The sequence below is a fragment of the Schistocerca cancellata genome, chromosome 3 (genome assembly GCF_023864275.1).
Source record: "Schistocerca cancellata isolate TAMUIC-IGC-003103 chromosome 3, iqSchCanc2.1, whole genome shotgun sequence".
Taxonomy (NCBI): domain Eukaryota; kingdom Metazoa; phylum Arthropoda; class Insecta; order Orthoptera; family Acrididae; genus Schistocerca; species Schistocerca cancellata.
Genome location: NC_064628.1, coordinates 49,717,595 through 49,744,186, shown reverse-complemented (window position 1 = coordinate 49,744,186; position 26,592 = coordinate 49,717,595). Strand labels below are relative to the sequence as shown.

General features: G+C 39.5%; 1 protein-coding gene across 4 annotated transcripts in view; it reads right to left on the bottom strand.

The window, feature by feature from the left end:
• The window catches only part of LOC126176935 (cyclic AMP-responsive element-binding protein 1), a 64,534-nt gene that overhangs the window by 23,423 nt on the left and 14,519 nt on the right, over nucleotides 1-26,592 (bottom strand). For 3 of the 4 annotated variants that reach the window (XM_049924128.1, XM_049924129.1, XM_049924130.1), the window contains 3 exons: nucleotides 24,032-24,161; nucleotides 23,523-23,615; nucleotides 14,486-14,626 (listed from right to left, as the gene is read on the bottom strand). In XM_049924128.1, the coding sequence (XP_049780085.1) occupies nucleotides 14,486-14,626; nucleotides 23,523-23,615; nucleotides 24,032-24,161 (364 nt within the window). The remainder of the gene's footprint in view (nucleotides 1-14,485; nucleotides 14,627-23,522; nucleotides 23,616-24,031; nucleotides 24,162-26,592) is intronic. The other variant, XM_049924131.1, reaches the window with a different exon arrangement.

Genomic DNA, 26,592 nt, shown 5'->3' with positions numbered 1-26,592 from the left:
AAAACATCAAACAATTAACTTTGTGTCACCTAGACCTGTTATACACAATTGGATATCTTTGTTCAACTCTGACCTCAACAGAGGCAACTGCAATGAACACTTCCACTCCTTTGGTGTCTAATCTATCCTTCCGATACATATTCCATGACTCACTAAATATCTCAGAGCTTTCTACTTCATATTTCAGTCAGCTCTCAGTCCCAAAAACATAATTTGAGTAGGAGAACTTTCTTGGAGGGCAGTAAATTTGGGAACTTTACTGTGGACACTTTCACAATTTACTAATAAAATTTTGACAGTCTAAGTGTCTTTACTATGAACGTAGTCTGATTTCACTATTGGCGTATCACATTCAAAGTACCCCAAACTACAGCCTAGCCTAGAAAAACACCACCCATAAGCACTCCACTACTACTATGCTATCCGAGTAGCTGCTTCCTTTGTGTGTGCACCCCAACCTACCAACAATATCAAGAAGACTCCTACAATTACCGTATTTACTCGAATCTAAGCCGCACTTTTTTTCCGGTTTTTGTAATCCAAAAAACCGCCTGCGGCTTAGAATCGAGTGCAAAGTAAGCGGAAGTTCTGAAAAATGTTGGTAGGTGCCGCCACAACTGATTTCCGTCGTCGAATATATGTAGCGCTGCATAGGCATGCTTTGCCGGGACAAAGATAAATACTAGCGCCAAAACCTCCGCATCATAAAAAAAAAAAAAAAAGGGTGGGAAACTAGCCTTCTTCTCCGCCCCGAGTTTCGGTCACTGCATTTTATACATTATCCACGAAGTAAATACAAATTCCGTATTGTTCATCTTCGAATGTAGCAGCATTTCAATGTTGAATGTGCTACGAAAATCCGACTGGCAAGACTGTGATGATTTGTCAATATGGTCAACCCTACGTTCTGAATTTTTTCCTACCTGTGAGAAGAGATGGTTGCTAATAGGAACTTTTATGAATTGTGAATCACATACAGTATTCTCTTCGCCATAAGAATAATACGAATATAAATATTTTGCCGTGTATTCTTTCGTGTTCGCTGCTATCTCATTTAAATCCTGTCTGCCTAATAAACTACGAAACTAGGGTGAGACAACAGCAAACGCGGAAGAATATACATATCATGTCATTTTTATATTCGTATTATTCTTATGCCTAATAGTGATACAGTCAGAAATGAAGCATGGCAATTGACTCCATTTTTAAATCTAAGATGACTCTAATTTCTGTGCAGAATGTAATGTACTAAAGAGGGGTCTGCAAAGATTTTCAAACGGAGAAAAATTTTCGCTAAACTCTCGTTCAGAACGCCTTCTATCAAAAGCAGTCTATTATTTGGTTCTTGTTGATCATTATCAAAGAAAGCAGCAGTGTAAGTAACAACAAATAGCAGTCTCTTGCCATTGTTTCGCTAATGAGACAATTCCTCTCTTTTTTTTATTGTAAGCGGCGTTAGCGCACACAAAAGCAATCCATGCCGCGAGCGGCGACAGACCGTAAACAAGCACTATCAGAATGCGACAAACAACTCATGACACAGTACAGTAATGCATTTTCAGCTTAGAGTAACGTAAACACCTATAACAAAGAGAACGGCACTTACCAGATCAAAGCAAAATAAGCAATCAATTCAAACCAGACGAAGCACGTGAAAAAGTAAACTTACCCGTATAAATACGGACGGAGCGTGTGACGCGTAGCAATGGATACCTAGTAAAGCTTACCTGCTGAGCTTACGACTTGAACCTACTGTAGCTGTATCATCATTCATTCGACCTAACTTGTGGCTCATATTACAATGGACCAACTTTGTTTCGATTTGGAGGTGTGGCCTAAAACTTTTCTCCCCCCTTGAATTTCGAGTCTCAAATTTCAGGTGCGGTTTAGATTCGGGAAAATTTTTTTTCTTGATTTCGAGTCTCATTTTTCAGGTGCGGCTTAGATTCGAGTGCGGCTTAGATTCGAGTAAATACAGTAGGCACTCGACAGCGCAGGTTAGGGAATCTGCAGCCAAGAGTATCAGTGTGTCGATGTAGCCTTTGGTCGAGACCCTTCACTCGGCTCCAAACCAACAGATTCTGGTCGAATCTGGGAACAATGCAGAAAACTGCAAGTTCTGCGGGCACCACATGCCACATGTGCAAGGCCAGCAGCCCTCACCACCTCAGCCAGCTGCCTGTATGGACTGAAAATTGCCTCAGAATGCATTCAACAAGCACTGTTGGTGCCAACATGAGCCACAAATAGCAGATTGCTGAACCCTGCTAGCTCAATAGCTGCAGGAGGAGGAGGAGATTAGTGTTTAATGTCCAGTCGACAACAAAGTCACTAGAGATGGAGCACAAGCTCGGATTAGGGATGGAGGAGGAAGGAAATCAGTCATGCTCTTTCAAAGGAACCATTCCGGCATTTGCCTGATAGGGTTTAGGGAACTCAAGGAAAACCCATATCAGGATGGCTGGAGACAGGTTTGAACCGTTGTCCAGTGTGCTAACCACTGTGCCACCTTGCTCGGTAATAGCCGCAGGCAAGGCATCCTTCGCATCTAGATGAGGCCACCCAACAGACATATTGAGTCCACAGTGGCTTTCTTTCCAGCCCTGAATACTTATCTCTCTAAGGGAATCCATGGTGTGCCTAATGTTGGAGCTCCCAAAAACCAGCAAACCCCTGCCAATATATGCCTGCTCAGATCCTGCTGAACAAATGGCCACCTGCTCACTTACAAGGCAAACAGGTGAGGCCTCAGTCCTCCGCCTCAAGCACCCCTACCGTGAGGGTGGATCCATTGTGTCAGGTACATGAGGAGGCGACTCGGCAGCAGAGCCCATGAGTGAAACAAGTGACACCTACGGTATCTTACGTGTTGCACCAGATTTTCCATCACCACTCCACCTCGAGGCAGTAGTGTGAAGGCAGCTGACCTTAGCCGAAAGCTCATTCAGCTGTTCATGAACTGCATCTAGCTGCTCCTGCATTAACACATATCCTATTCTACGGTGGCAAGACTAACTAAAGAAGTTAACTATAAAAGTACACAGAAATAGGTTGAAGGTGTGAACTGAAATTTGTTTTAGGGAGGGCACTGAACAAGGGTAGTCCGCACAGCTTTGGTAGCCACAATGCTACTGTGATGCGGTTAGCGCATTTGCTAAGCAAACACCAGATCCGGCTCAAATCCCAGCTGCGGCATAAATTTTAACTCATTGCTTCAGCTTTCATCCTTATCGAAGATAAAGTTAAGACACTTGTCTCCAGCAAAATTTTCACCCAGTATACAGAAATCTACATACACAACTTGCTACCCTCCTGACGTGTCACCAATGGATGCTTACGTCTTAATGAGCTGTGTAGCTGCCAGTTCAGAAGAAACGAAAATTGGGCTACAGACTGAATTTATACTTACAGTTAAAAACACAAGATTAGACCTCTTAAAGGGGAAAAAGTCACTATGGAGATGTGAACAGATGACAGCCAAAAACCTGCCTGACTACCTTACTAAACAAATGCATGCTTGTCTTCAAAACAACACAAATGAGCAACTACTGCACTACAGGTTGTTAACACTAAGCACCACCAGAACCCACACAGAATGGCCAACAAGTTTCCCCAATCACTAGGATACGAAGTAGGCAACTGTTGACCATTCACTCCAAGGTATTTCCTACACAAATTAGACCAGCTTCACACAAGGTTACTTTGCAGTGCTGTTCAGTGTTTCGCAAGCAGTACTGCCACTGATGATAGTGCCACTGCTACAGACCGTAAGTGGTACTTCAGACGTATGTTAGTGGTGCTAAAAAGCTCTGTTCACCATGTGTAAAATACTGAGCAATAGTGGAGGATATATCATTAAATGTTCAGCAAGACTTGGAGAAATTACGACAGATACTTGCTATCTTCTAGATCACTTCGTCAGAGAAGGAGATGGAATACATTTGAGGGGACACTTTCAAACAATATAAAATCCAGGACAGAAAAATGGCAATAGTATGAAAAGAATAGATTGCTACTCATCATATAGTGGAGATGCTGAGTCACAGACAGACACAACAAAACACTGCTAAAAACCTCAGCTTTGTTTTTTTTGTGTGTGTGTGTGTGTGTGTGTGTGTGTGTGTGTGTGTGTGTGTGTGTGTGTGTGTGTGCGCGCGCGCGCGCACTCCAGAGTCAGCCTTTTGGCTGAAAGCTTACTTGTTTAGGAGTATTTTTGTTGTGCCTGGCTGTGACTCAATATCTCCAACCACATGGTGAGTAGCAATCTATCCTTTTCATAATATTGAGGAGATACTTTGTATTGCTGGACTTGAGGATGAGCTGCCATTAGACAGCCCTACCTGGAAAAACTACTATCCCCAGGCCACTGAAACTTTGCACCTAACATATGCATTTCAAGTCAACAGCTTTACAGGTTAACAAGTGGAGAACAAGGCGAGAGAGGCGCTAGGCGCAGAGCGTAAACCAATCCCAGAGTGGTAATAGCTCATGGCCGTGATGTCAAATCTCCCGCACTGCCAGCTTTGTTTGGTGCGAACATAAACAGTGCGCATTGTGTATGGTTTGTACTGTGTGTTTGGGTTGTACAGTGCTTTGTTTCACTGTGGTTTAGAAAATTGTGATACTCTAAACAACTTTATTCATTTAGTGACAATTCTTTGATCAAGGTGTGCTGCTTGACAGTGAGGCACTGAAGTTACTACAGAGAAAGAATGCACAAGTATAAGTGCACAGCCATCATTTCCTGCTGATACTGTTATGGAAAGCTCTTGGAATTAGTGCAAGAACAGCAGTAAGCAACTGAGTGTTACTGCAAAATTTGAAAAACCTAGGTGTGAACTGTAATGATTTAGAGTTGTCTGAATCGTGTAATATATTTTTTCATGACACCTGGGAAGTAGGAAAAGCAGCCTCACCCTGTCACTAACTTAAGATTCTTTCAAGACTGGTGCAATTCGCAGGGATATTTATGCTTATTACAGCAGGAAAGAGTATCCTCCCTTACCAAAATTGCTAGTGTCATTAAAAGAAAGTGAACCTCTCAGCAATGGTAAAATGTCACTAAAAATTTTGCTGAAAAGCACAGATTTAAGTTACAAAGCACTAGATGAATGCAAAGTCCTCTTAGAAAAAGTGCATATTGTTATGGCTCAAAGCATATTCCTCTAGACATTCATTGGCAATGACTGTCAAGTGTAATGTTCTGAACACCATTTGTTGATTACTTCATGGATGAAAGGCCATGGAATTGATTTAAATGCACATTGATCTTGGAATCACAATTAACGTACAGCTGAGACATTGCTTGAAATACACTTTGCATATACTAAACTTGGAAAGTATTTTAGTTACTACAATATTATTGTGATACCAATATTTGGTGCAAAGAAACATTACTTTTTTACTGATCATGCTTTTCTCTGTTGAAGACATGGCAGTGAAATTTGTTTCAAATTTCCCTATGATGGACTACCAAGCATTATTCTTTGTGATCTTTTAGCTGTAGTCACTGTGTTTCAGATTCTATTTGGGAGGCTCTTTTCAGTCTCAATGGCAAAATTTCTGTGTCAATGTCAGGTCTCTACCCAACGCTATTATCCGTAACAGTGCAAACCAACCACTTCCTCTTTGCAGCAGCTACTACGCTAGGGACAGAGAGTGGTGTGGCTGGGGTGCAGTCTGAACACTACCTTAATGTTTCTTGCATAGTCACAAGTGGAGCCACTATTTACAATCACCACTTGCAGCAAAGCAGACCACTTAGACGGCCAGCAATGTCACTATTCGGTGGCTGTGGCTGCTTGTGAAACCAGTCATTTACCTGCAGAATTCATTACTGGCAACACTGCTATGGAGTGCTGCTATGTCACTACATTTGAAGGGGTTCTCATTAAAACAATGCTTTAGTAATTCAGGGAAAACAACAATCCTCCTATGGTTTGGGAAGAGGGATTGAACTTTTCTCCTGCACTAAGTTTACAATTTTTTTCCTGTCTACAGCAGTAGAAAAGTATTGTTACTGGGAAATGAATTCAATGCACTTTGTTTCTGTCCCCAGTAAGGTCATGTTGCAGTGAACAGAATTACATATCGCACACACCACAGCTTGACATCAGAACGGAGGATGCTGAGAGCAGACACTTGCAATCAGCTTGTAGAGCATTGGCTGTCGGGATAGCCACCACTGCCGACGCCACTGCTTCCTCCTCCTCCTCCTCCTCCTCCTCCTCCTCCTCTTGTGGCAGCCAGATTATAGCTTACAAAAAATTTAGTGGGAATTGCCAGATAGATCAGGTACAGCATCTTTGTTCATTTCTGTAAATCAATCGCTATCAACAAGCATAAGCAAAGCCCTACATTTTGAAACTGATGGGCCAATCGAGAACAACTGACCGCTGTGTCATCCTTTGCCAATGATGTCATTGGATAGTATGGACAAGTGTGGTGTCAGCACACTGATCTCCCAGATGATGTTGACTATCTTGTTCTTCAAACCGCCACTTCTCATTCAAGTGGTTCCTCCACAAGTCACACGAATCTGAGAATCACTATGAAAAACTCCTCACATAAATCAAAACTAAATTCCCAACAGCTATACTTATTGCTATGGTGCACAATACTGTTACATAGCTAAGGTTGGCAATGTCACTGAACATTCCGGAGCAGCACGAAGTAAGCCAATTTTTGCCAATCAGGGGCACCACGGTTGTTCCTGTACAAGCAGTTACAGTTCATCTGTATGTGTACTGAAATATGAATAGGGGACTGGATGAGGCATTTGGTGGTTTCCTCACAAATACCACAGTCCTTAACATAAAATGCCATTACAGATATTTATCAAGATGCAAGTATATATACTCTTCAAGAAGAAGTAGGTGTCAAAATGTTGATCAGTTTGTCTCCCTTAACAAATGGTTCAAATGGCTCTGAGCGCTATGGGACTTAACATCTGAGGTCACCAGTCCCCTAGAACTTATAACTACTTAAACCTAACTAACCTAAGGACATCACACACATCCATGCCCGAGGCAGGATTCGAACCTGCGACTGTAGTGGTCGTGCGGTTCCAGACTGAAGCGCCTGGAACCGCTCAGCCACCAGCGGCCGGCTCTCCCTTAACAACCAGAGACATGCCACTAACAGTGTCACTTGTCTGAGTAAGCCTAATACAACTGGTCTGTAGCAGACACCACTGAGTTTGCTTTCTAATGACTGTTTCACTTCAACAACCACCTATCGTAACATATTTATGTTAGGACTTTCATAGAGGTCGGTACTTGGCATGCAATCTGGGCAGTTAATGGCAGTTACGGTTCCTTATGGCACACAACACTTCACCATCATGTTGCATGGCTGTTGCTGTACAATGCACAGAGTTTATGGTACAGGGCACTGACAGTACTAACTGGCTGCCAGCTCTGGTACTCAATTTTTAGCAAATCCTACCCACCCAAGACTTGACCATGCCCATGTAATGATCTTTCTGTGCAGATATCTGCACAAATGTCTGTGCCTGCAATGAATGGTTGCAAATGTGGTGTATTCATACAACACACATTCTAAATTAGTGCTCGTCCACCATCTATTGGTCTAGAAAAGAAATTTCAGTGGCTGACGATTATGGTCCTGCCCGCAAGATGCAGAGCAAACCCAGCAACTGGCAAAATTATTTGCGGATAATTTGGAAAAACATAATCATCTTTTGACGCTATAATTTAGTTTGCTTCTTAGGTGGGATTTTCAATTCCCTACCTGAAAACAATAATTTATTTTTCATTACCTTTCGCCATAGGGTCAACAATTAGTAAGGTCTCTATTAAAGAATTACAGGCAACTGCCTTCTTATTTTGATTCCAATACAGTTCAATAAATTCAGCACAAATATTCAGAGCACTGACTTGTACCTGCCATTTTAAAATTTGCTGTGCACTGAGGAAAGACACACTAAACCAAAGAAACAGGTGATCCAAACATGTCTTGGGCACCAAATTTGCAGCAGATGCAGTTGGTGCCCACAGATTTGAGCAATTTTGCTCAAACCTCCATCTCAAACTTCCAGGTTTGCATATACCTCCTATTTGTGCAAATCTTCTGTCGACACGTAACAATCTGTGCAGATGTGATGCATTCAGATCTTTGCACAGACAGATCATTTTGTGTGTATGGGCCTTAAGTTCTGAGGTGCTTATCATTAGGTATAGCCCAGAAGACATACATAGATTACTGAATGTTACAGACTGTGAGACTGAACACAATCACCTAAAATTGAAAGGAGAGTGTACAAGAGCGAATTTAATCAATTTTGTCACCAGTTAAGGCTGCTTACACAACTACGCACTGATAGGAGCACACAACAGTTGTGCATTGCTACACGGAAGAAGAATGTCCGACGAGTAGTCACAATTGTCTCCTCTGCTTATACAGCTTTCTGATCAACTAACAATGTCTAATAGTGTGTTGTATTCCTTGTCATCCTTTCAAGAAGAAAATCAATTAACTAAATGTTGAATCCTGAATGGCAGTTGGTATGACTTTCCTTTATGACTGGCAAACCTGGGATCTGACCGGACAACATTCTTATCTTGTTCTCTTTCCCAAATTCATCTTTTAAGTGTGTGGTGCATACTGACTGTCTCATCACAGGGTGTAATTTGTGTAACTCTCCTCCCCTTTCATCAAATTTACTCAAAAGGTGCTGATATATCAATGAACACTTCACTGTACACACAAGGGGGCCCACACCACATTACACTTACAGCTGTCAAGATTTTTTCTGATAAAAGTTAAGCACATTCCTGGTAAGATCTCCATAATAAATGTGTATGGATCTCTCTCACTAGGAATTTTTGGGGGGAATGCATTCACTCCTTGGTTCTGGTGGAGTTTGGGCACATGGAGCTATGCCCCATTAATGTATGTACAAAAAATTTTTGTTCTCTTGTTTTATTGCGCTTTGTAGTTTTTCTTCTCCTATTTTGGTAGCACTGTTGCCAGCAGCCAAGGCCGGCAAACTGGCCAGATATTAACACTCCAGGAGCAGACAGTGTCGGGAGAGATTTCAGTTAGCCAGCTGTGGAGCAGACATCTCGGTTGCTTGTGCAGCTTTCAACACATTGTTGGAGATATGCTGCAGTGTCTCGGCAAGTCAAAAGCTGCAGCAAGCCAGATGGTTAAGGAAACCAGGTCACCACTGGTTACGGCCGTGGCTGTAGCACCCAGGGATACTAGTATGGTGTGGACAACGGTTGTCGTGTAGCTACCAGTGTTGCCTGCTGTGATGTTATCCTCTCTCTATGGTGGGCAGTTGGTTTCCCCCTGGGATGACTATTTCTATTGCTCATTTGGAGTGCTGGGCCCAGCATGCTTTCTGGCACGTATATGCCATCTACTGTTGTCTTCTGGAATGGAAGCAGTTTCTCCAGCCAGTATTGCACAGCACTGTTGTGTTGTTGGCAGTGTTAGCCAGTCTCACAGTTGTCAGTGCGCCTCAGTGTGGACACGGAGTGGAGCACTTTGCCTTTGCCTCGTGTAACAGGCTACACTCGTGTGCTACTGTAGCCTTGAACTTTTCATATCCACAGTATTTTGTAACTTACTTGCCACAACTGTTTTTTTGCACTTCAGCAGACGTGCATCCAGAAGTGTGTATTGCTTGCTCCCATGTCGCCTGTGCATTTCAGATTTGCCTCAGCGAGTGAGCAGCACTGTGCCACATGCACTGCCCTTTGCCAGCCGAAGCACTGAGACAGCCCCTCTTGTGTTTTAACAGCTCAACACTGACCGCTGTGTTGGGCCCCGTGTCACCTAATAGTGTCTCTTGAACTCTAAGTTATCTGTGGTAACAACGAGGAGAGAAGGGAACACTGTATGTCTCTGATTACCTTATGCGCATCACTGTGTATGTCATGCCCGAGGTCCTCCGGCAGTTCTTTTGGGTGATCAGAGTTCACACATCTCAGGGAATACTTAAATGCCACCTTTATCAGCCACTCTGAGGTGGAGGCATGTATTTAAGAAAGACAGTGACCATGCCCCTGTCTTGTTTGTCACCCTCCTGTAGTTTGCCTCGCAGAGACCTGCGCTCTCACTGTGCCTTTTCCTGCAGTCCCCAGTCACAGTCTTCCACTGTTTGATGTGCTGCAAGAAGCCTTTGTACTCCCCTTAACCTCTAAGACTTAGCACAAGAGCTGGCCTCTTCTTTTGTGGCAGAACTGCATCTGTTCCCCTGACAATGATAGAAACTGGTTGTCGGCGGGGGTTCAGCTGCCGTGGAAGTTTGAATTGGGTGAGCCACGAGCTCGGATGCCACATTCGTCCAGAAAAAATCCATAGCACTGGTGTCAGCTGTAGTGCTTCTCTCGTCATCGGTCGTGGAGACAGTAACCTGAGTTGTCCTCTTTGGCAAACATCTGGCACTTACAGGTTGCACGATAGTCTGTGAACAAGCCCACAGCTGCTTGTCCAGTTGGAACAGTCCAATGCTTATTTCCATATTTCTTCTGATAGCTGCACTAGGACAACCATCTGTGTCACTTTCATCCATTGCCTCCCTGTACATGCCCATATACATAGGCCATGTTATCATACGCAGGTGGCCAGGTGGGGCCACCGACTGAGCAAGCTCTTCTTGGTGGCAATTCACCACACCCTTTTCATCACATTGGTCCACATGCTTAAAATCTCAACTTGGAATGGAACACTTGTCACCTTCCACAAGATTTCAAATGACGACAATGTTGTTATTAGACTCATTTGATTGCGGGTGACACTTGTAAGCTCTGTTTTTCAACAGCACTACGTTGTTGTTGTTGGGGTATCCAGTCCAGAGACTAGTTTGATGCAGCTCTCCATGCTACTCTATCCTGTGCAAGCTGCTTCATCTCCCGGTACCTACTGCAACCTACATCCTTCTGAATCTGCTTAGTTTATTCATCTCTTGGTCTCCCTCTACAATTTTTACCCTCCACGCTGCCCTCCGATACTAAATTGGTGATCCCTTGATGCCTCAGAACATGTCCTACCAACCGATTCCTTCTTCTAGTCAAGTTGTGCCACAAATTTCTCTTCTCCCAATTCTATTCAGTACCACCTCATTAGTTATGTGATCTACCCATCTAATCTTCAGCATTCTTCTGTAGCACAGCACTACGTACAGAAAAATAATTTAGAACTACAACGGGATCTTTGATATATTAATACTTCTCAACTGCGCTCACTGATTAGAAAATTTTACTCCTTCCTTCACAAGAGAAAAAGAATTAAAAACATGCTGCACATCTTAGAAATGTACAGCCTATCAGCATGCAGTTGCCAGTGAGAATGGAATAGTCACTGCAGGGTTATGAAAGTGTTGTGGCCTTCCATATACCCTCGCTCATTTACTTCTAATGCCTCACTGTACTACCAGCAGTACCCACAGTACAATACTCCAAACTGAATTTAAATTACTCTTATTAGTAGCTGTGGATTATAGTGAACACTACAAAATAAAGATTCTACTAACTAAATATAACACATGTGAATATCTCGATTGAAAGGGAGTTGATAAAAATGCTCACCAGAACAAAGAGCTACATGCTATCAGTTAAAAAAAGTCAACAGCATGATCAACAACAGAAAGGAATGCAGAATCATTTCATGGTTAAATGTTTCGCTCTATGGTAATGTTGGTCAGTCTGATCATGTAGAAAATCATCACAGTTTGGAACATTACCATAAAACTAAATGTGTTCTAGACTAACTGAAACAGCATTATTTCATACAACTATTTAGAACTTTTGTAAAATTGTCTCATTCATTTTATGGAACATACAGACATAATGTTACCTGCGAGTATTGTGATGAAAAATATCACTTCAGATGTATGATAAATATTTATAAAGCAACTACAATCTGATTAAAATTACTTGATAATTGACTCTTAATGCACTGAAGCTAGTTTCCTCCAATCAGAGTGCTCAACATCAGGCCCAAACAGTTGACCGTTGCTATACTGCAACAACTAATCTGTTCACTTCTAATCCCTTGTCCAACAGTCTTCATTTGTCTGGATCCCAAATCATGGGTCTGGCACTTTTATTTCATATTTCATCATACATGATAACACCCCCCCCCCCCCCCCCCACACACACACACGATGCTAATGAAATACACACATTTCATACACAGCGATAACCAAACACTACTGGATACTTCCGCACAAGAGGCGATTCAGCATCACATATGCAGTTATCATAATCACAGAGATCAGCTTCTATTACCTAAGCTTCGCAAGACATTGTTTGAAACAGAGTTTCTGAAGGCTGCAATTCACAATTCATCACTGTGATTGGGTGATCACACTAGAAAATGTAACAACCAGACTCAGAGCTGTACTATAGCGCAGTGGTTATCATATTAAACTGCCATGTTGAGGGTCGTACAATCGAATCTCATCAATATGTCTAAAGCTTTCATTTCTAAACCTAAACAAAAAAGTTAATCATCATTTTGATTCAATTGATTTGTTTACATGTAATTTATTTTATTTCTAATTCTTTACTGATCCTTTTCATCATCATATTGACTTTTTTATTTGCTCTATTTTTCTTGCTATCACACTTTTTTTTGTTTGGAATCTGCCTCTGTCAGCTATAACCTGCAACCAAGTGCCAATGAGGAGTGCTCATTGGTTGGTAATGTGGCAGCCAGTGTAGACAATAGTTTCAGGTAACCAACGGTAATGAGAAATTACAGTTTGCTTTTAGCACTGAAACTAAACTTCTTCTGTCTTATGTTTCCTTATACAGGTTAGCTTTTATAGCCATGAACAAAGGGATCATGATTCTAGTTCTGCCACAGATTGTTGACCACTGCTTTCTCAGATACATTGCACTTCGTTGTGGTTAGCTGACAACACAAGGTTAACTTCAAAGCTACAAAATGCTCTGTCTGCCATATTTCAGTCATTGGTCACTTAAAAGCAACTGTCGACAGAGCAGCTCACATTTCAGACATACCTCGCGGTGTCCACTTCCAACATTGATCTATGTGAAACACCGATAACATTTGTGAAGTGACTTGCCGTGTTTGTGTGTTACCTGCAACCGAGTGGTAGAGGTCAATCAATATGGCAACAACGTTGCGACAAGTGACAGGTGTCAACTATCAAGTAATTTTGAATGGACTATAGTTTCACAGCACTAGAGCAACATCTTCAGGGTCACATCTGTATATAAACATGAGAGAAACATTCAGTTAAAATGTAGTTGAACTGTACACAAAACTATACAGGAAAATTATCTTCTCACATTTATTTTACAACTTTGTTGAAGTGATAACCAGTAGATGACAGAATGTTCTCTGTCCAATTATAATAAAAATGTTCAACCTTAAACAAGTCGGTAGTAAAGCTGGAATTCAGCAGAATGTGGGGATCATCATACCAATACAATAAACCTAGAATAAGGATAGAGCAGTACACTAGACGGACATAAACGTGTAAAACAGATGATATGTGTAGGTGGTGAATACCTAATTTAACCTGCTAAGGTAAAACAAATCTCTGAACCTAGAGCCTTTTTGGATGATGATAGGTAATTAAGGTTACGTCTTGATAAATATTGCCTCCAAAACAATCATCGAGATAAAAGACTTGGGAAATGGAAAATTAAAAGTATTATGTAGACCTACCAAAGGCAAAACACCATTGTAACAATATGAGGAACACAGAGGTCGCCAAGATTACCTCAATGATTGTCTGTTTCGAAAGTGGCATTTTATGTATTGTAGACTTGACCATCAACTATTATACAATTTGGCAGGCTCTGGCTGGAGACATCTGCTTTACCCTACCAGGTTCATGTAGGTTTTCATCACCCACACATATAATTTGTTCTATACTTTTACATCCATCTAGTTCACCACATTATCCTTATTCTCGGTTCCCTTTCATAGAACAATGTTCCCTGCATTTTGCTAAATTTTTGTTTGGCTACCAACCTCTTGATTGAATATTCTTATTACAATTGGACAGAGACTGTTGGGTCATCTACTGCTTACCCTTGAGTAAGTAATGAAATAAATGAAAGTACATAATTTTGTGTACAATTCAACTAGATTTTAACTGAACCATTTTTATTCATTTTGCTCTTGTTTATTAACAAATGCTATCCTGAAGATGCAACTAATAATGAAATAAAACTAGTTGGTACATAACTAAATATCTACCATATAGCTGGAGCAGTTTTTTTCATCATGATACAATTCCACAGTCGCGGATGCCCACAATACAAACTTTTTTGTTACGTGTGAATAACTGTAATGGGGAAAACCAGATGAAGAGAACGAAGAGTTTAGGTGAATGAAGATTTGGTATACAGGGGAACCAGAAAGAAATGGTATACGAATGTTAGTGCCCATACAAGAGAAGATCAAAAGAAAATGAAAAGTAACAACTGGTAACATTATGAAGATGGTTCATATTTGTTCTAAATGACACATATACCTGGAACAAAAAACTGTCCATCTTGTCCCTGTGTGGCATATTGTACAATAGCGCCACCCGTTGAAGCATTAGTCATGGTGAGGGTGTGCAAGCCTTGTACCGTTTCCCCTTGGCTGCCAATCTGAATTGTGCCGGGTATCACTGCAACAAAAGACTTTTCTCTTAATCCACATTACACTACCTGTCAATGGGGGCAGGAACATATTGATATAAAACTTATGAAATTTTTACTTGCAGTGACTCCATATACAAAATGTAACACAAATGCTAATAATATACATCTAAAATTGAAAGTATCAGAAAATGATTAGTATGTAGTATAATTTGAATATACAAAAATTATCCGAGGATGGCAAATGGAAGCTAAAACAAGCTCTCAAATGTAAAAAGCAACACTCAGTGGGGTTTCTCAGAACAACAAAGTTAATTACACAGACTGACAATTAAAAGTTAAGTGGACTGTGCAAGAGCGTACCCAGTGGAATACAGGGAAGAGCAGCTTGTGCCATTACCCCTCCCTCACAAAAACAAAAAAATACTTTTTAACAGAACTCTCATCCTGCTTCGTAAAACAGATAGACTTATCAGTTTGAAGCAAGCCAGACTATGTAACAGATATTTAGCAGTAGCAAGTGCACTCAGAGCCATTTGTTGCAAAATGAAAACCTCTTTCATTAATTACCCCCCCCCCCCAAACACACACACACACACACACACACACACACACACACACACACACACATCCTGGGTACACTCTTGACATGGTGACATGCAAAAGCCCTAGAAGTTCAAAATTACAAATTTCTGAATCAAGAATTCAGATATTTATTAAGATATGCAAACAAGGTATCAGAAGAGAAATGGTACATTAGTTAGTACATTATTTGTGTCGTGAGTCTCATATAAGCAAAAGTACACAATATTTTTAAGACATGCAAAGTCTGGCAGTTCTGAGCCATTGATACAGAAGGGTGATAACTTAAACAGGTAGTCTAAGAAAGCTCCTTCCCCTAAACATCTGTTTACTTGCTTGTGGTACACCTAAGCCCTTGCATTGCCAACACATCTATTCTAATTCACCAAGCATTTTGTGTATAGTTCCCTAGTATAGGATTTATGCTTTCCTCCTATTGAAGATTGCTGACCTTATGTGTATAGCAGCTAAATTAAGAGATACATGGATCAAGAATTTCCATTGCATCAGTACTTCACAAAGCAGACAATAATTACAATAAAGGAGCAAATATTCCAAAAAGGCTTTGCCATGCAAATGAACATGCTAATAAATTAACCAACATTTTTAGTATTCATGGCTACCCACAAAAGGGTACATTAGTTAGTATCCAAAGAGGACTTACGTAATTAATTTCATACAAGAAAATAAGTGTGTGTGTGTGTGTGTGTGTGTGTGTGTGTGTGTGTGTGTGTAGGAGGGAGGATGGGAGGGCATGTTTGTGAGTACTCGGCTACAACTATCATTCACGCGTGTTACCACCCACTGCTAAGCACAGGATACTATCTTTTCTGATCATATTATTTGTATTCTAACCAGGATGCTTGCAAACTTCTGAAAATGTAAAATGCAAATGAAAAAAAAATTAAATATAAGAATGGGAAAATGATACATTTAAGATGTAAGAAGTCATACTTTTAAGAATAACAATGAGAACTACCCGCATTTAAAAAAGATTGCACCTTTATGCGATTCAGCATCCTTGCTAATCCCTCTGTCTACTGCGGATTACTTACTCCTATAATGTAGAAATACCAACTTTTTTCCCCAATCTCAATCTAATCAGCTATGAATAAAAAATACAACTGCCTAAGGAGAACCTCTTGACTTTGTTATACCACTGAAAAGAATCCACATTTTATTTTCACAATAATTTTCCATCTCATCTGAAGAAACAGTACATATTTGTATCATTACTCTTTGATCAAAAATACATCTACATGTAGAAGTAGATGCAGGTGATCCAAAATAACACAAACCTAAATTGCAAAATGGAAAGGGGCTGAAAATATCAGTACTAGATATCACCCTGTGGCACAACATGCAGTTGCGCATAACATGCTTGAATGCAATGGCTGCTTTACTATTCAGGCCATCTGGATCCTTCCCCACACCACCAGCTTTTCTGAACTGTGCAAATGGAATTCACCCTTAGAACACATTCTCTGCTCTCTAATTATCCCAGCCTCAACCTAAGGTAACCTAATGTCTCCCATCTCCCCTCACCCTCTTTACGTGTGCCATCACCCTCTGCTAATACACCCCCCCCCCCCTACCTCCTGTGGTGCGTCTGGTTGCAGTCTCGTCATGCTGCCTCCTAGTTCCTGCATGCTCTGTCAGACAGCCCTCTTCTCTCCCCCCCCCCCCCCCCTCGTACCCTGTTATCCCTTCTCTTATCCCTTCTCCAGACTGCTGCTTCTGTTCAAGGTGAGAGTTGCATTCTGGTCCGAGCAGTCGGATATAGTGGTCATGTGTGGGTCAGGTGTGCTTGCTTGTGTGAATGAATGTGTGTGCGTTTTCCTTTTCTGAAGAAAGCTTTGGCTGAAAGCTAAATGTGTAACAGTGTTTTCATTTTGCCTGTCTGCAATTCAATGTGTCATCTTTACAGTGAGTAGCAATCTACCTTTTTCCTTATATTGTAAATAAAATATTAAAAGATAGGATACAGTAAGGGATCAACAAATGAAAGGGTACTAAAATAATGAGATGAAACTTAGCATTTGCCCGGAATCTCTTATCCTCAGTGCCAGGGGAACAGTGTATAGTGAATGAAGATGAAGTTATAAGATGACTAATGCAATAAAGTGAACTACATTTCTAAGATTGCCTGCTGATAAAGAACAACTTCAGGAACTGGGATTAGGGATTCTACTTTCATTCAGTATAGCAATATGATAAATATACTTTGGAGACTGACAAAAATTATAAAATTGGTAGCCAATATCAACATTCTGACAAATTGCCACTCACTATATTGTCACAATCAGAGACACGTATGCTTCAGATATCTTCATCTTGTGAACAGTAAACCTTTGCAAAGTTTATCTCGCAACACTATCTCAGCCAGTGTCAGTAGTATAATTGGTATGTGTTGTTACATGTTGATGTGAACGTTTAAGTTTAGTTCCTTTGTTCGTCTGTTTCGTTTTTGTCACTGTTAAAATGCTAACCATTGAAGAATGTACGTTTTTAGTCGAACAAGTGTTCAAAGCTGGCGGTAAATACACAGTTTCAGTTCATCAAACATTTAATTCAGTTTTCCTGGAGACAACACATCGCGATACTGTAAGAGATTTGATTAACAAATTTTGAAGTACAGGTTCAGTGACAGATTCACTGAGAAGTGGTTGTCCTAGCATTTTGTCTGAGGATAAACTACTCAATATTTTGATAAAATGTCGATTAGTCTGCACAAGTCAGTGATAAATCTCGCCCAGGAAATCGATGTTAGTGTTGGAATGGCCCACACAGCTGTAAAGAAAAAATTAGAACTTTTCCCATACAAAGTGACAGTCGTCCAAGAACTGAAGAATACTGATCATGTATGAGACTGAATTACTGTCAATGGTTCAAAAATTTCATTCAACAAAATGGAAGGGATATTCTTAATGAAACGTTTTCACTGATGGGGCACGATTTCATTTGTTCGGCTACATGAACTCGGAAAATTCTCATATGTGGAGTACTGCATAACCATTGTGTATTCATGAGGAACCACTTCATTCTGTGAAAATAGAAGTTTGGATTGCAATTTCTAGACATCAAATTGTGGGTCCCATGTTTTTCAACAAAACAATAAACGCACAACGATACTGCAGTGATATTCTGTACCCATTCATAGGAGAACTTGAGTTAAGTGAAATACTGAACAGTTATTTTCAACATGATGATACAACTACATAAACAGCTCACGTTTCAGTGTCACTGCCTGCTGATGTTTTTGGTAATCGCATAATTTCACAGGGACTTTGGCCTCCACGATCGCCTGACTTTAGCTTCTAGGGTGCAGCGAAAGCAACTGTCTATAAAAACCGTCCAAACTCCATCGATGAATTGAAAACTGCAATATCCACTTTCACGGCTTCTGTTACAAAAGAAATGTAACAGCTTGTGTTTGGAAGTTTGGAAACATGATTAGATGAATTGAATTGTGTATTCAACAACACGGGTGGGGGGGGGGGGCATTTTAAACATTAAATGTGAAAATTTATAAGTAAAAACAAATATTCAATGAATTAATAACTTGTATTTCACTGAGTTTCATTTCGGTATATTCACTGTGGCATACGGCATGTGCGGCTAACAATCATAAGCACTGCAAGAGACTTTTTGAACACCCCATATATTTCCTTTAACAAAGTTTTTCAATCTCATGTAGCACCACCACAACAAATATACAACAACATAACAGAGTAAATTTGTGGTGCAAGATTTTAATTCTGTCTTGTCTTCCAAAAATCAAACTTCAAAACAGTCAACTTAACAATGCACTATTTCTAGCTTGGCAACAGTACACTCTGGCCATTCTAACTCCCAGTTGTTGAAATGTCACCTCTTGATCCCAATCTATCATTTATTTGGATCCTCCTCTCTGTGTGTGCTTTGACAGGGACCCTAAAAAACTTTATTTCTGAATATTTCAGTAATTGTTTTATTCACTCCTGTGCCTGCTGTTGCTCAACAAATGGAAATTTTATTGTGGTTCTATGCATTAAGTAAAAGCACCAATGTGTTAAAATCATGAAACAAAAACATTACACACAATGGTGTCAAGCAACAACGAATTACACATGATAGGATACACCTTGATGACCTCGATGAGACATTATAGCTTAATTTTTTTTCTGTTTTTACTGTGAGTTATTTAGTATCATGACAATAGACTCCTTCAAAACAGTGCAAATACATGTTAACTTTTTCATACTGTGTTAACAGGAGTCTGTTTTAATACACATTTAACAGAACACACACAGGTTCAAGATCACAGTGAATAATATCTGCAGCAAGGAAGGTTAGAGGGGAAAACCACAAAGGTGTTATGTAAAAACACAAATTAAGATAACTAGATAATGAGCTTTACACTCACTACTTTAAGAAATACTTTAAACGAATATTGGCTATGGAATCACAAAAAACACAAATATGACAGGGAAACAAATTATACTTCCTACAAAAACTGGCTACACATTCCTTTTTGATGTAGAGAATTTCAATAATCTTAAATCACAAAGCTTTCACTTGTGGTCTAGCTACGGGGTTTCCCAATAAACATATATGGCTACACTGCACAGTTTCGTACTGTTTTGAGGTATGGAGTAGGGCTGGGAAGGGGGAGGGACTGAAGATGGGGGTGGGGGTAGGGACTTAATCAATTGAAACCAGTAGGGCCATAAGGCCACCTGGACCACAAAAGTAGAGGACTGCATGTGCATAGCAGCACCAGAAATGACATAAATGTACTACATGCAGCTGTGGCCCGTGTTGTCGAAGATGTTCAATACTATTTCGCCTATAGCTCAAATAAAATAATACTGTGATTGACAAATTGCAGTGGCACAGGCCAGTGTTGCTGGCAGCAGCATACTTTCAGTACTCACAAAGCAGACTACACAGCTAATATGTGGCCCTCAAGAAAGGAATACAATCAGCTGGCTGTCAACCTCTACCTTTCAACTTGTTTAAATGTCAACTGCAAAATTATTTTAATCTCAGTATAATGATAAAGCCATACGGCTTGGCACATTTGGCCATACAGCATTCACTTGCTTCATTATTCCAGTCATTGCAATGAAGATTTGCCATCTGTAACAGTTATAAGAAGTCAGTATCTTCATAGGCTTTTGCGGCTAGAGTCAGCTCCCACAAAATTCTTCAGGGTTGTAGGCCACATCATATTATAAAACGGAGAACTAACTGCAAGTGTCCATAGAGTTATAAATGGCCACTTGTTTGAATGGTTGTACAGTTCTATAACATGATGCTAGCTCCAACCCAGAAGAACTGTATAGACACTATTACTAGGTTATTTCCCTGATTAAGTTGTGCCATTCTGAAGAGACAATGGAACAGCAGAAGAATTTATTGCATCTTTAAATGCATGACACACAGTTGCATATTGTCTTTGTGATATAACTACCGCCTTTGGTTCACATTATCACAGTATAAAAGAGCTATTGTTATTCACATGTTGTAGCACATATCAATATCACAAACCATGAATTTCTGTCCTATCTGAACTGCTAAATGTATACAGAACTCAACTGGTATCTTCATACAAAATGTGTTGTGTCCCAAGTTATTTTTATTTAATTTTGATAGCAATTTGATATTACAGTATTGTAAGTTGGTGAATGTAGCTACAAATATCTAAGGAGTATAGTTATTAGCACTTCACCTGATTATGTGTTTAGTTCAAGTTGACATTTAATTTCAGCAAGAAAGCGAGCGATACACCAATCAAATGTCAACACTACCCTGTTCCTCAACAGTTACTTGTAGAATTTCATGAGAACAGGATTCACACATGAAATAATGTTAAGTTATTTAGACTACAGGATAGTTAATCATAGGAATTTTTACTATTATAAACCCAATTAGTTACCGTTGATAATTACAATTAACTGACACATTTTAAACATTAATTTAATCCTAACTTGAAATGAGTTCCAACACATGTCAAACCTATCGGTGTCACTCCACTGTGACAACACAGGCTGCCATGTTACTTAGCTGTGTGGAAGGGCCACACATCCTTGCCTCACAATTTGTGATTGCTCATCTGTGTGGGGGTGAGTGGCCAAGTCAAACCAAACTGCAAGGATGCGGAAATAATTACCATGAAAATGCAGTGCTCTACTGACAAGCAAATGACAATGTCAAACTTGGGATACAGAAGGCTGGATGTGTTCCTAATGAAAATGCCAATGATAAATCACATTCTTAATTCTGCATAAAATGGCTATGTTATTCTTCCGAAAGATTAAAAGGCACAAATTTGAAAATGTAGTATACTATTAACCTCCACTTGAAATCAAACCAGCTGATTTTTATACTTTGTTATCTTAACCCTGCGGATCAAGTGGTGGGCACGACCCCCCCCCCCCCCCTCAAAAACACACACACACACACACACACACACACACACACACACACACACACACACACAGAGAGAGAGAGAGAGAGAGAGAGAGAGAGAGAGAGAGAGAGAGAGAGAGAATAAAATATAAAAATATCGATACAGACAGCAAGCCGCAGCCTTAAAAATGAAATAAGCTGTATCAACGTACATAAAGTCATGCAGCTTATGATAAAGTACCATGGATTTCCATAGTAGAAATACAACTTTAAGTTAAGAGAAGATAATACCTACAGAACCAACTCAATCATATGTTGTGTTTATTTCTTCTTATTTAAAATAAAACTGTCCAAATTCAGTCTCCAGAGTGCTTTCCTTTATTTCCATATGGCCAGTTTCAAGCCTGTCGCCCATCCTCAGATCTATTACAGAAAAATTAAATTACAATGCGTTCAAACGATAAACGGTTCAAGGTTTATGTTTAGAAAGGCTCAAAATTTCTCAAGAAATTGTTTACAGTTACAGAATACCAAGTCGAATATATGGAACGGAAAGTTCTCTGTCAAAACTAACCATATGTCAGGCAACTGCAGGTTATATATATATACAAAATCTTATTGGCGCAACACCTACAGTGCTGAAAAACAACTCTCCCCTCCCCCCTCTCTTGCGGACTAATGTAATTCATGTTATACTACAAAACAGTCAGGCATCAGCATCCAGACTGTGTGTGTGTGTGTGTGTGTGTGTGTGTGTGTGTGTGTGTGTGTGTGTTTTGTATATTTCCAACGAAGGCCTTGTTGGCCGAAAGCTTTCTTTCCGACAGTCTTTTGTTGTACCCATCTGTGACTCAGCATCCCCACTATATGATGAGTAGCAACTATTCTTTTCATAATATTGTCACATTACATCCTGGACTTTCCATTATTTGATTGTGCTAAAAAAGTTTTATGCAGCAGCAGTAACCTGATGTACTGTCAGTTTATGACAGTGAACTTTCAGTTCTGTATTCGACACATTGCTCTGTAACTGTAACAAATGATATGTTGCAGAACTGTATTATTATAACTAATTTCTAAAGCATGTTGAACCTTTCCAAACATAAATCTTAAACCACTTGTAGTTTGAACCAATTGTAATTTAATTTTACTGTAACAGATATGAAGATAAGCAGCTGTCCCAAAAGAAGTCATATGAAAATACAGGAAAGCAATCTGGAGGCTGAATTTGGACAGTTTTATATATGCAACAATCGTGGGCAATCCCTGAAGACGAATATGTCTAGTTTTGATATTTTCTTTAATTTGTTTGTTTATTTATTTATGATGAATCAATTATGATCAATCAATATACAGAAAGGATTGACATGCAACAGGAACAATGATTACCTCTAGTATGGCCAACATGTAATGTACAATGACTGATACAGATCTACAGTAGAATATTCAAATGTGCAACATATGGAGAATGGGAAGGAGTTTTATGCCACACAACTTTAGAGCCTGATCAACATACCCAGATAAAACAGAATCAGGAGTAAGAACTTATTTTTAAGTAAGATGTCCAGTTCCACTGAAAACACAAATACTAAATAGACCTACACCTCATTTGCATGACAGGCAAACTTGTAACAGAGCCAGTAAATTGAGTCTGAAGAGAGCTACCCATTATGAAGACCTTTCAGGATTGGGGTAATCTGCACTTAGGAAAGGAATAACATTTCCCGGTAAGTGGAGATACAGGATGATGGTGGCGGTGATTAAGCTCAGTCACAAATTTGTTTGTCAGATGCAGAGGCAAACTTACCTTGCCTAAACGTTTAACTTCTAGTAACTTATATATTCTGTTACTTCTCAATGATGTAAATGCACAAGCTGACAGAATTTTGAAGGAGCACAGGGAGTAGGAACCAAGGGAAAGCGAACCAGACAAGCAATGTTTAAACCAACCTGCATGAGTCTGGTAGTGAGAAGGAATTGAGTGGGACGACACCTCGCTGTCCTCATTTGTGTCACACTCTGACGAGGATTCGACTCTACCCACTGCGAAAAAGATAACATCACACGCACCATTAACCCCAATCTCTGGTCCTTCAGTAGTGTGGTCCATTCTTGTTATGTGCATTACAAGCTTTTCATATATCTGCTGCTATTTCCAAACCCAATAATTTTAGAAGCCTCTCATTAAACAATCTGAAAAAATCTGTGTTACACAAATTAAGGAAAGCCTCAACTTTAATTTTGCTAAAACATCATTCGCAGCCAGAAAATCTTACTATTGTGCAGATTTGAACTAAACATTCTGAACATACTCAAGGTGTTACCAATTCTAAAATAACATGCAAGGTATAAAATAGTAATTCAGCTCAAAGTTTAAAGTAATGGAACATTCTAAATGTAAAACTGACATCGTGCAAGCTCCAAGTACCAGCACATAATTACAAATTTCAGTTTGTTACCTGCAATTTCACCACCACCAAGATCATTCAGTATTTTCCTGTAGGAAGGTCTCCTGGTCAATATATCTCTCCTTTTTTTGCTGGCTTCATCGTCATTTGATAAACTGTCATCACTGGCTGTTTCCACAACCTATAGATAAAATAACTTGCATTTACATACCAAGAAAATGTTAAGGAACCTATAGACTAGAAGTTTGTCTCATAACATAAATTTCCAGTCATTGCCTTAATGTACAGGAGACTCAACAAAACAAAACTTGGTTTTCAGTTTCCTGTAAAGTAGCACCAATACATTGTATTGGAAACGTAACTGATACACAGTGATTGTTCAAAACAAACTTTAATCCTAAGTAATGTGTTCTCTCCCACTCAAATTTTCATATCATCCTTCATGAACTTTCAAATTAAATAATATTTCTGAACCAGTTTGTCATATAAATTCTTTTTTTAAAGTGATTCTAAAGTAACACTAATCACTTCTTTGTTAAAGGTTTTCAAATCTATAAACTGCAGAGTTTGAACATAAAGTTTTAAATGATGAGCATGCAGCATACTATTATTTTGCTTTCTGGTGTGGTAATCATAATGAAATTGTTTCACTCCAAATAACTCAGGTGTACTATATACAAAGATAAGCAGTTCATACATGCACAGGGAGGGAATGATTAATGTACTCAATTTTTTGATTTTCTTTGCATTACATTTGTATTTTTCCAAAGATGGTTTTCCAAAGTTTTAATATTCAAGGCGTATGTTTCGAGCTAACCCAAAACAGAATTTTGTACTTTATTACCGGTTCGAAGTAGCTTTACTTATGTTAATGCTGGTAGCATTAAAGAATATTGTTGTAAATGTCATGATATTTAATTTGCTAGCGAGGGAATACATATTGTGAGCCCCCATGATAAATTTTTATCCAATGGCTTTCCTAAGAATTTCAAACAGCTAACTTCCTGCAAGTCCGAATTTTTGTGATGCATCTGAAATTCATTAGCTTTGCTTATTGTGATTTAAACTGCATTAATTGAGTTTTTCCATGTTTAATTTTAATTCATTTAGATTAAACCAGTTGTCTAATTGTTATAAGGTATTTATGACAGTTTGATGAATTTGTTCAGCAGTGCTGGTTTCAATTATTACAGATATATCACCTGCAAATAAAACTGAGTGACACTCAGTAATAAGCAGTAGATTTTGTATGTAAAATAAATAGAATGGGAAATAAGACTGAATCTTGATGCTACTCTTTGTGAAATGTTTTTACATTGTGAAACATAATTTTCTCCCTGATGTTATAATCAGTCTGTTTGTGGTTGGCTAGGTACGACCTAAAGCATTCTAACACACTGCTCCTAATTCAATTTTTTTCCCGTTTAGAAAATAACAAGCAGTGGCTCACATTATCAAAATTCTTTGATAGGTCACAAAAAAAAAAAAAAAAAAAAAAAAAAATAATAATCTGTGGCAAGCAGGGAGTTTTCCGTAGAGGTGCTAATTTTGTCTACAAATCTGTTGATAACGTCACACACTTTTGTCGGTCTTAAAAATCGACTTCAATTCCCCCCCACACAGATTAAGTCAGGACTTCAGTTGTGTTTTAGTTCCATGTATAATACTCTTTTTCTAGCACTAGATATTTTTACTGCTTCAGTAGCCCACTGTACTGTACTTGTTATTGTTTCATGGTATACATTAAAAGGGGAGTTTCATTAAAAATGTGGAAGAAGTTTCCCAAGAACTTCCAAAAAATTTTCAGAACTTGAAATACAATATCAAGGTGGCCACAAGTTTCCCCAAGAGAAATTCCCTGATTTCCAGACATGTTTTAGCAATTTTCCCTGACAAATTTTGAGATCTCAAGAGTAAGCACAGACAAATTGACAAAAAAAAACGTAAGGACTTGCTTATTTCTCCTCTGTTCTATTTTGCTCATACACTCCAGGGACGTGGAGAAAGGTCTGTAAAATACACAATAGAGAAATGGAGGTCCAGAACAACAAATTAAATGGCCTTCACCATATTGCTACAACGGATAAAATTTAAAACGTGGTCGACAACCCACGCATTGTTCGCTAAAACGGCCGATAACTCAAGACAGCAAACTCAAGCAGGAACATAACTAGTCAAAAAAGGGCATTCCTTCAGGAAATAGCAGACAGTTAAAAGTTGGGCACAATGTGCACAAAGTGGTGGGGGAGCGCCACTTAAATGGCAATGGCTAAAAAGGTAGTGCCCAATATACACTCTACTTAAAATGACCTCCTGTCAGGAGGGGCGAGACGTGGTCAACCAAGTCACTGAGAGAGACTTAACAACCCAGTGCTTATTTCCATAAAAGGGAGGACCAGTGGCAATGCCAAAGTCACACCTCCTCTTGACAGACAGCAACACAGAGATGATCAGAGGGAATGTAAGAACTAATGGACTGAGGTACGAGGACTGCACCATCGGCAGCAGTGTCAGCAGCCTCCTTTCCCGTCAGACCGACATGACCAGGAACCCACACAAACATTACAGTGGCTCCATAAGAGTGAGCACGTGTAAGCTTTCCTGGAACCACT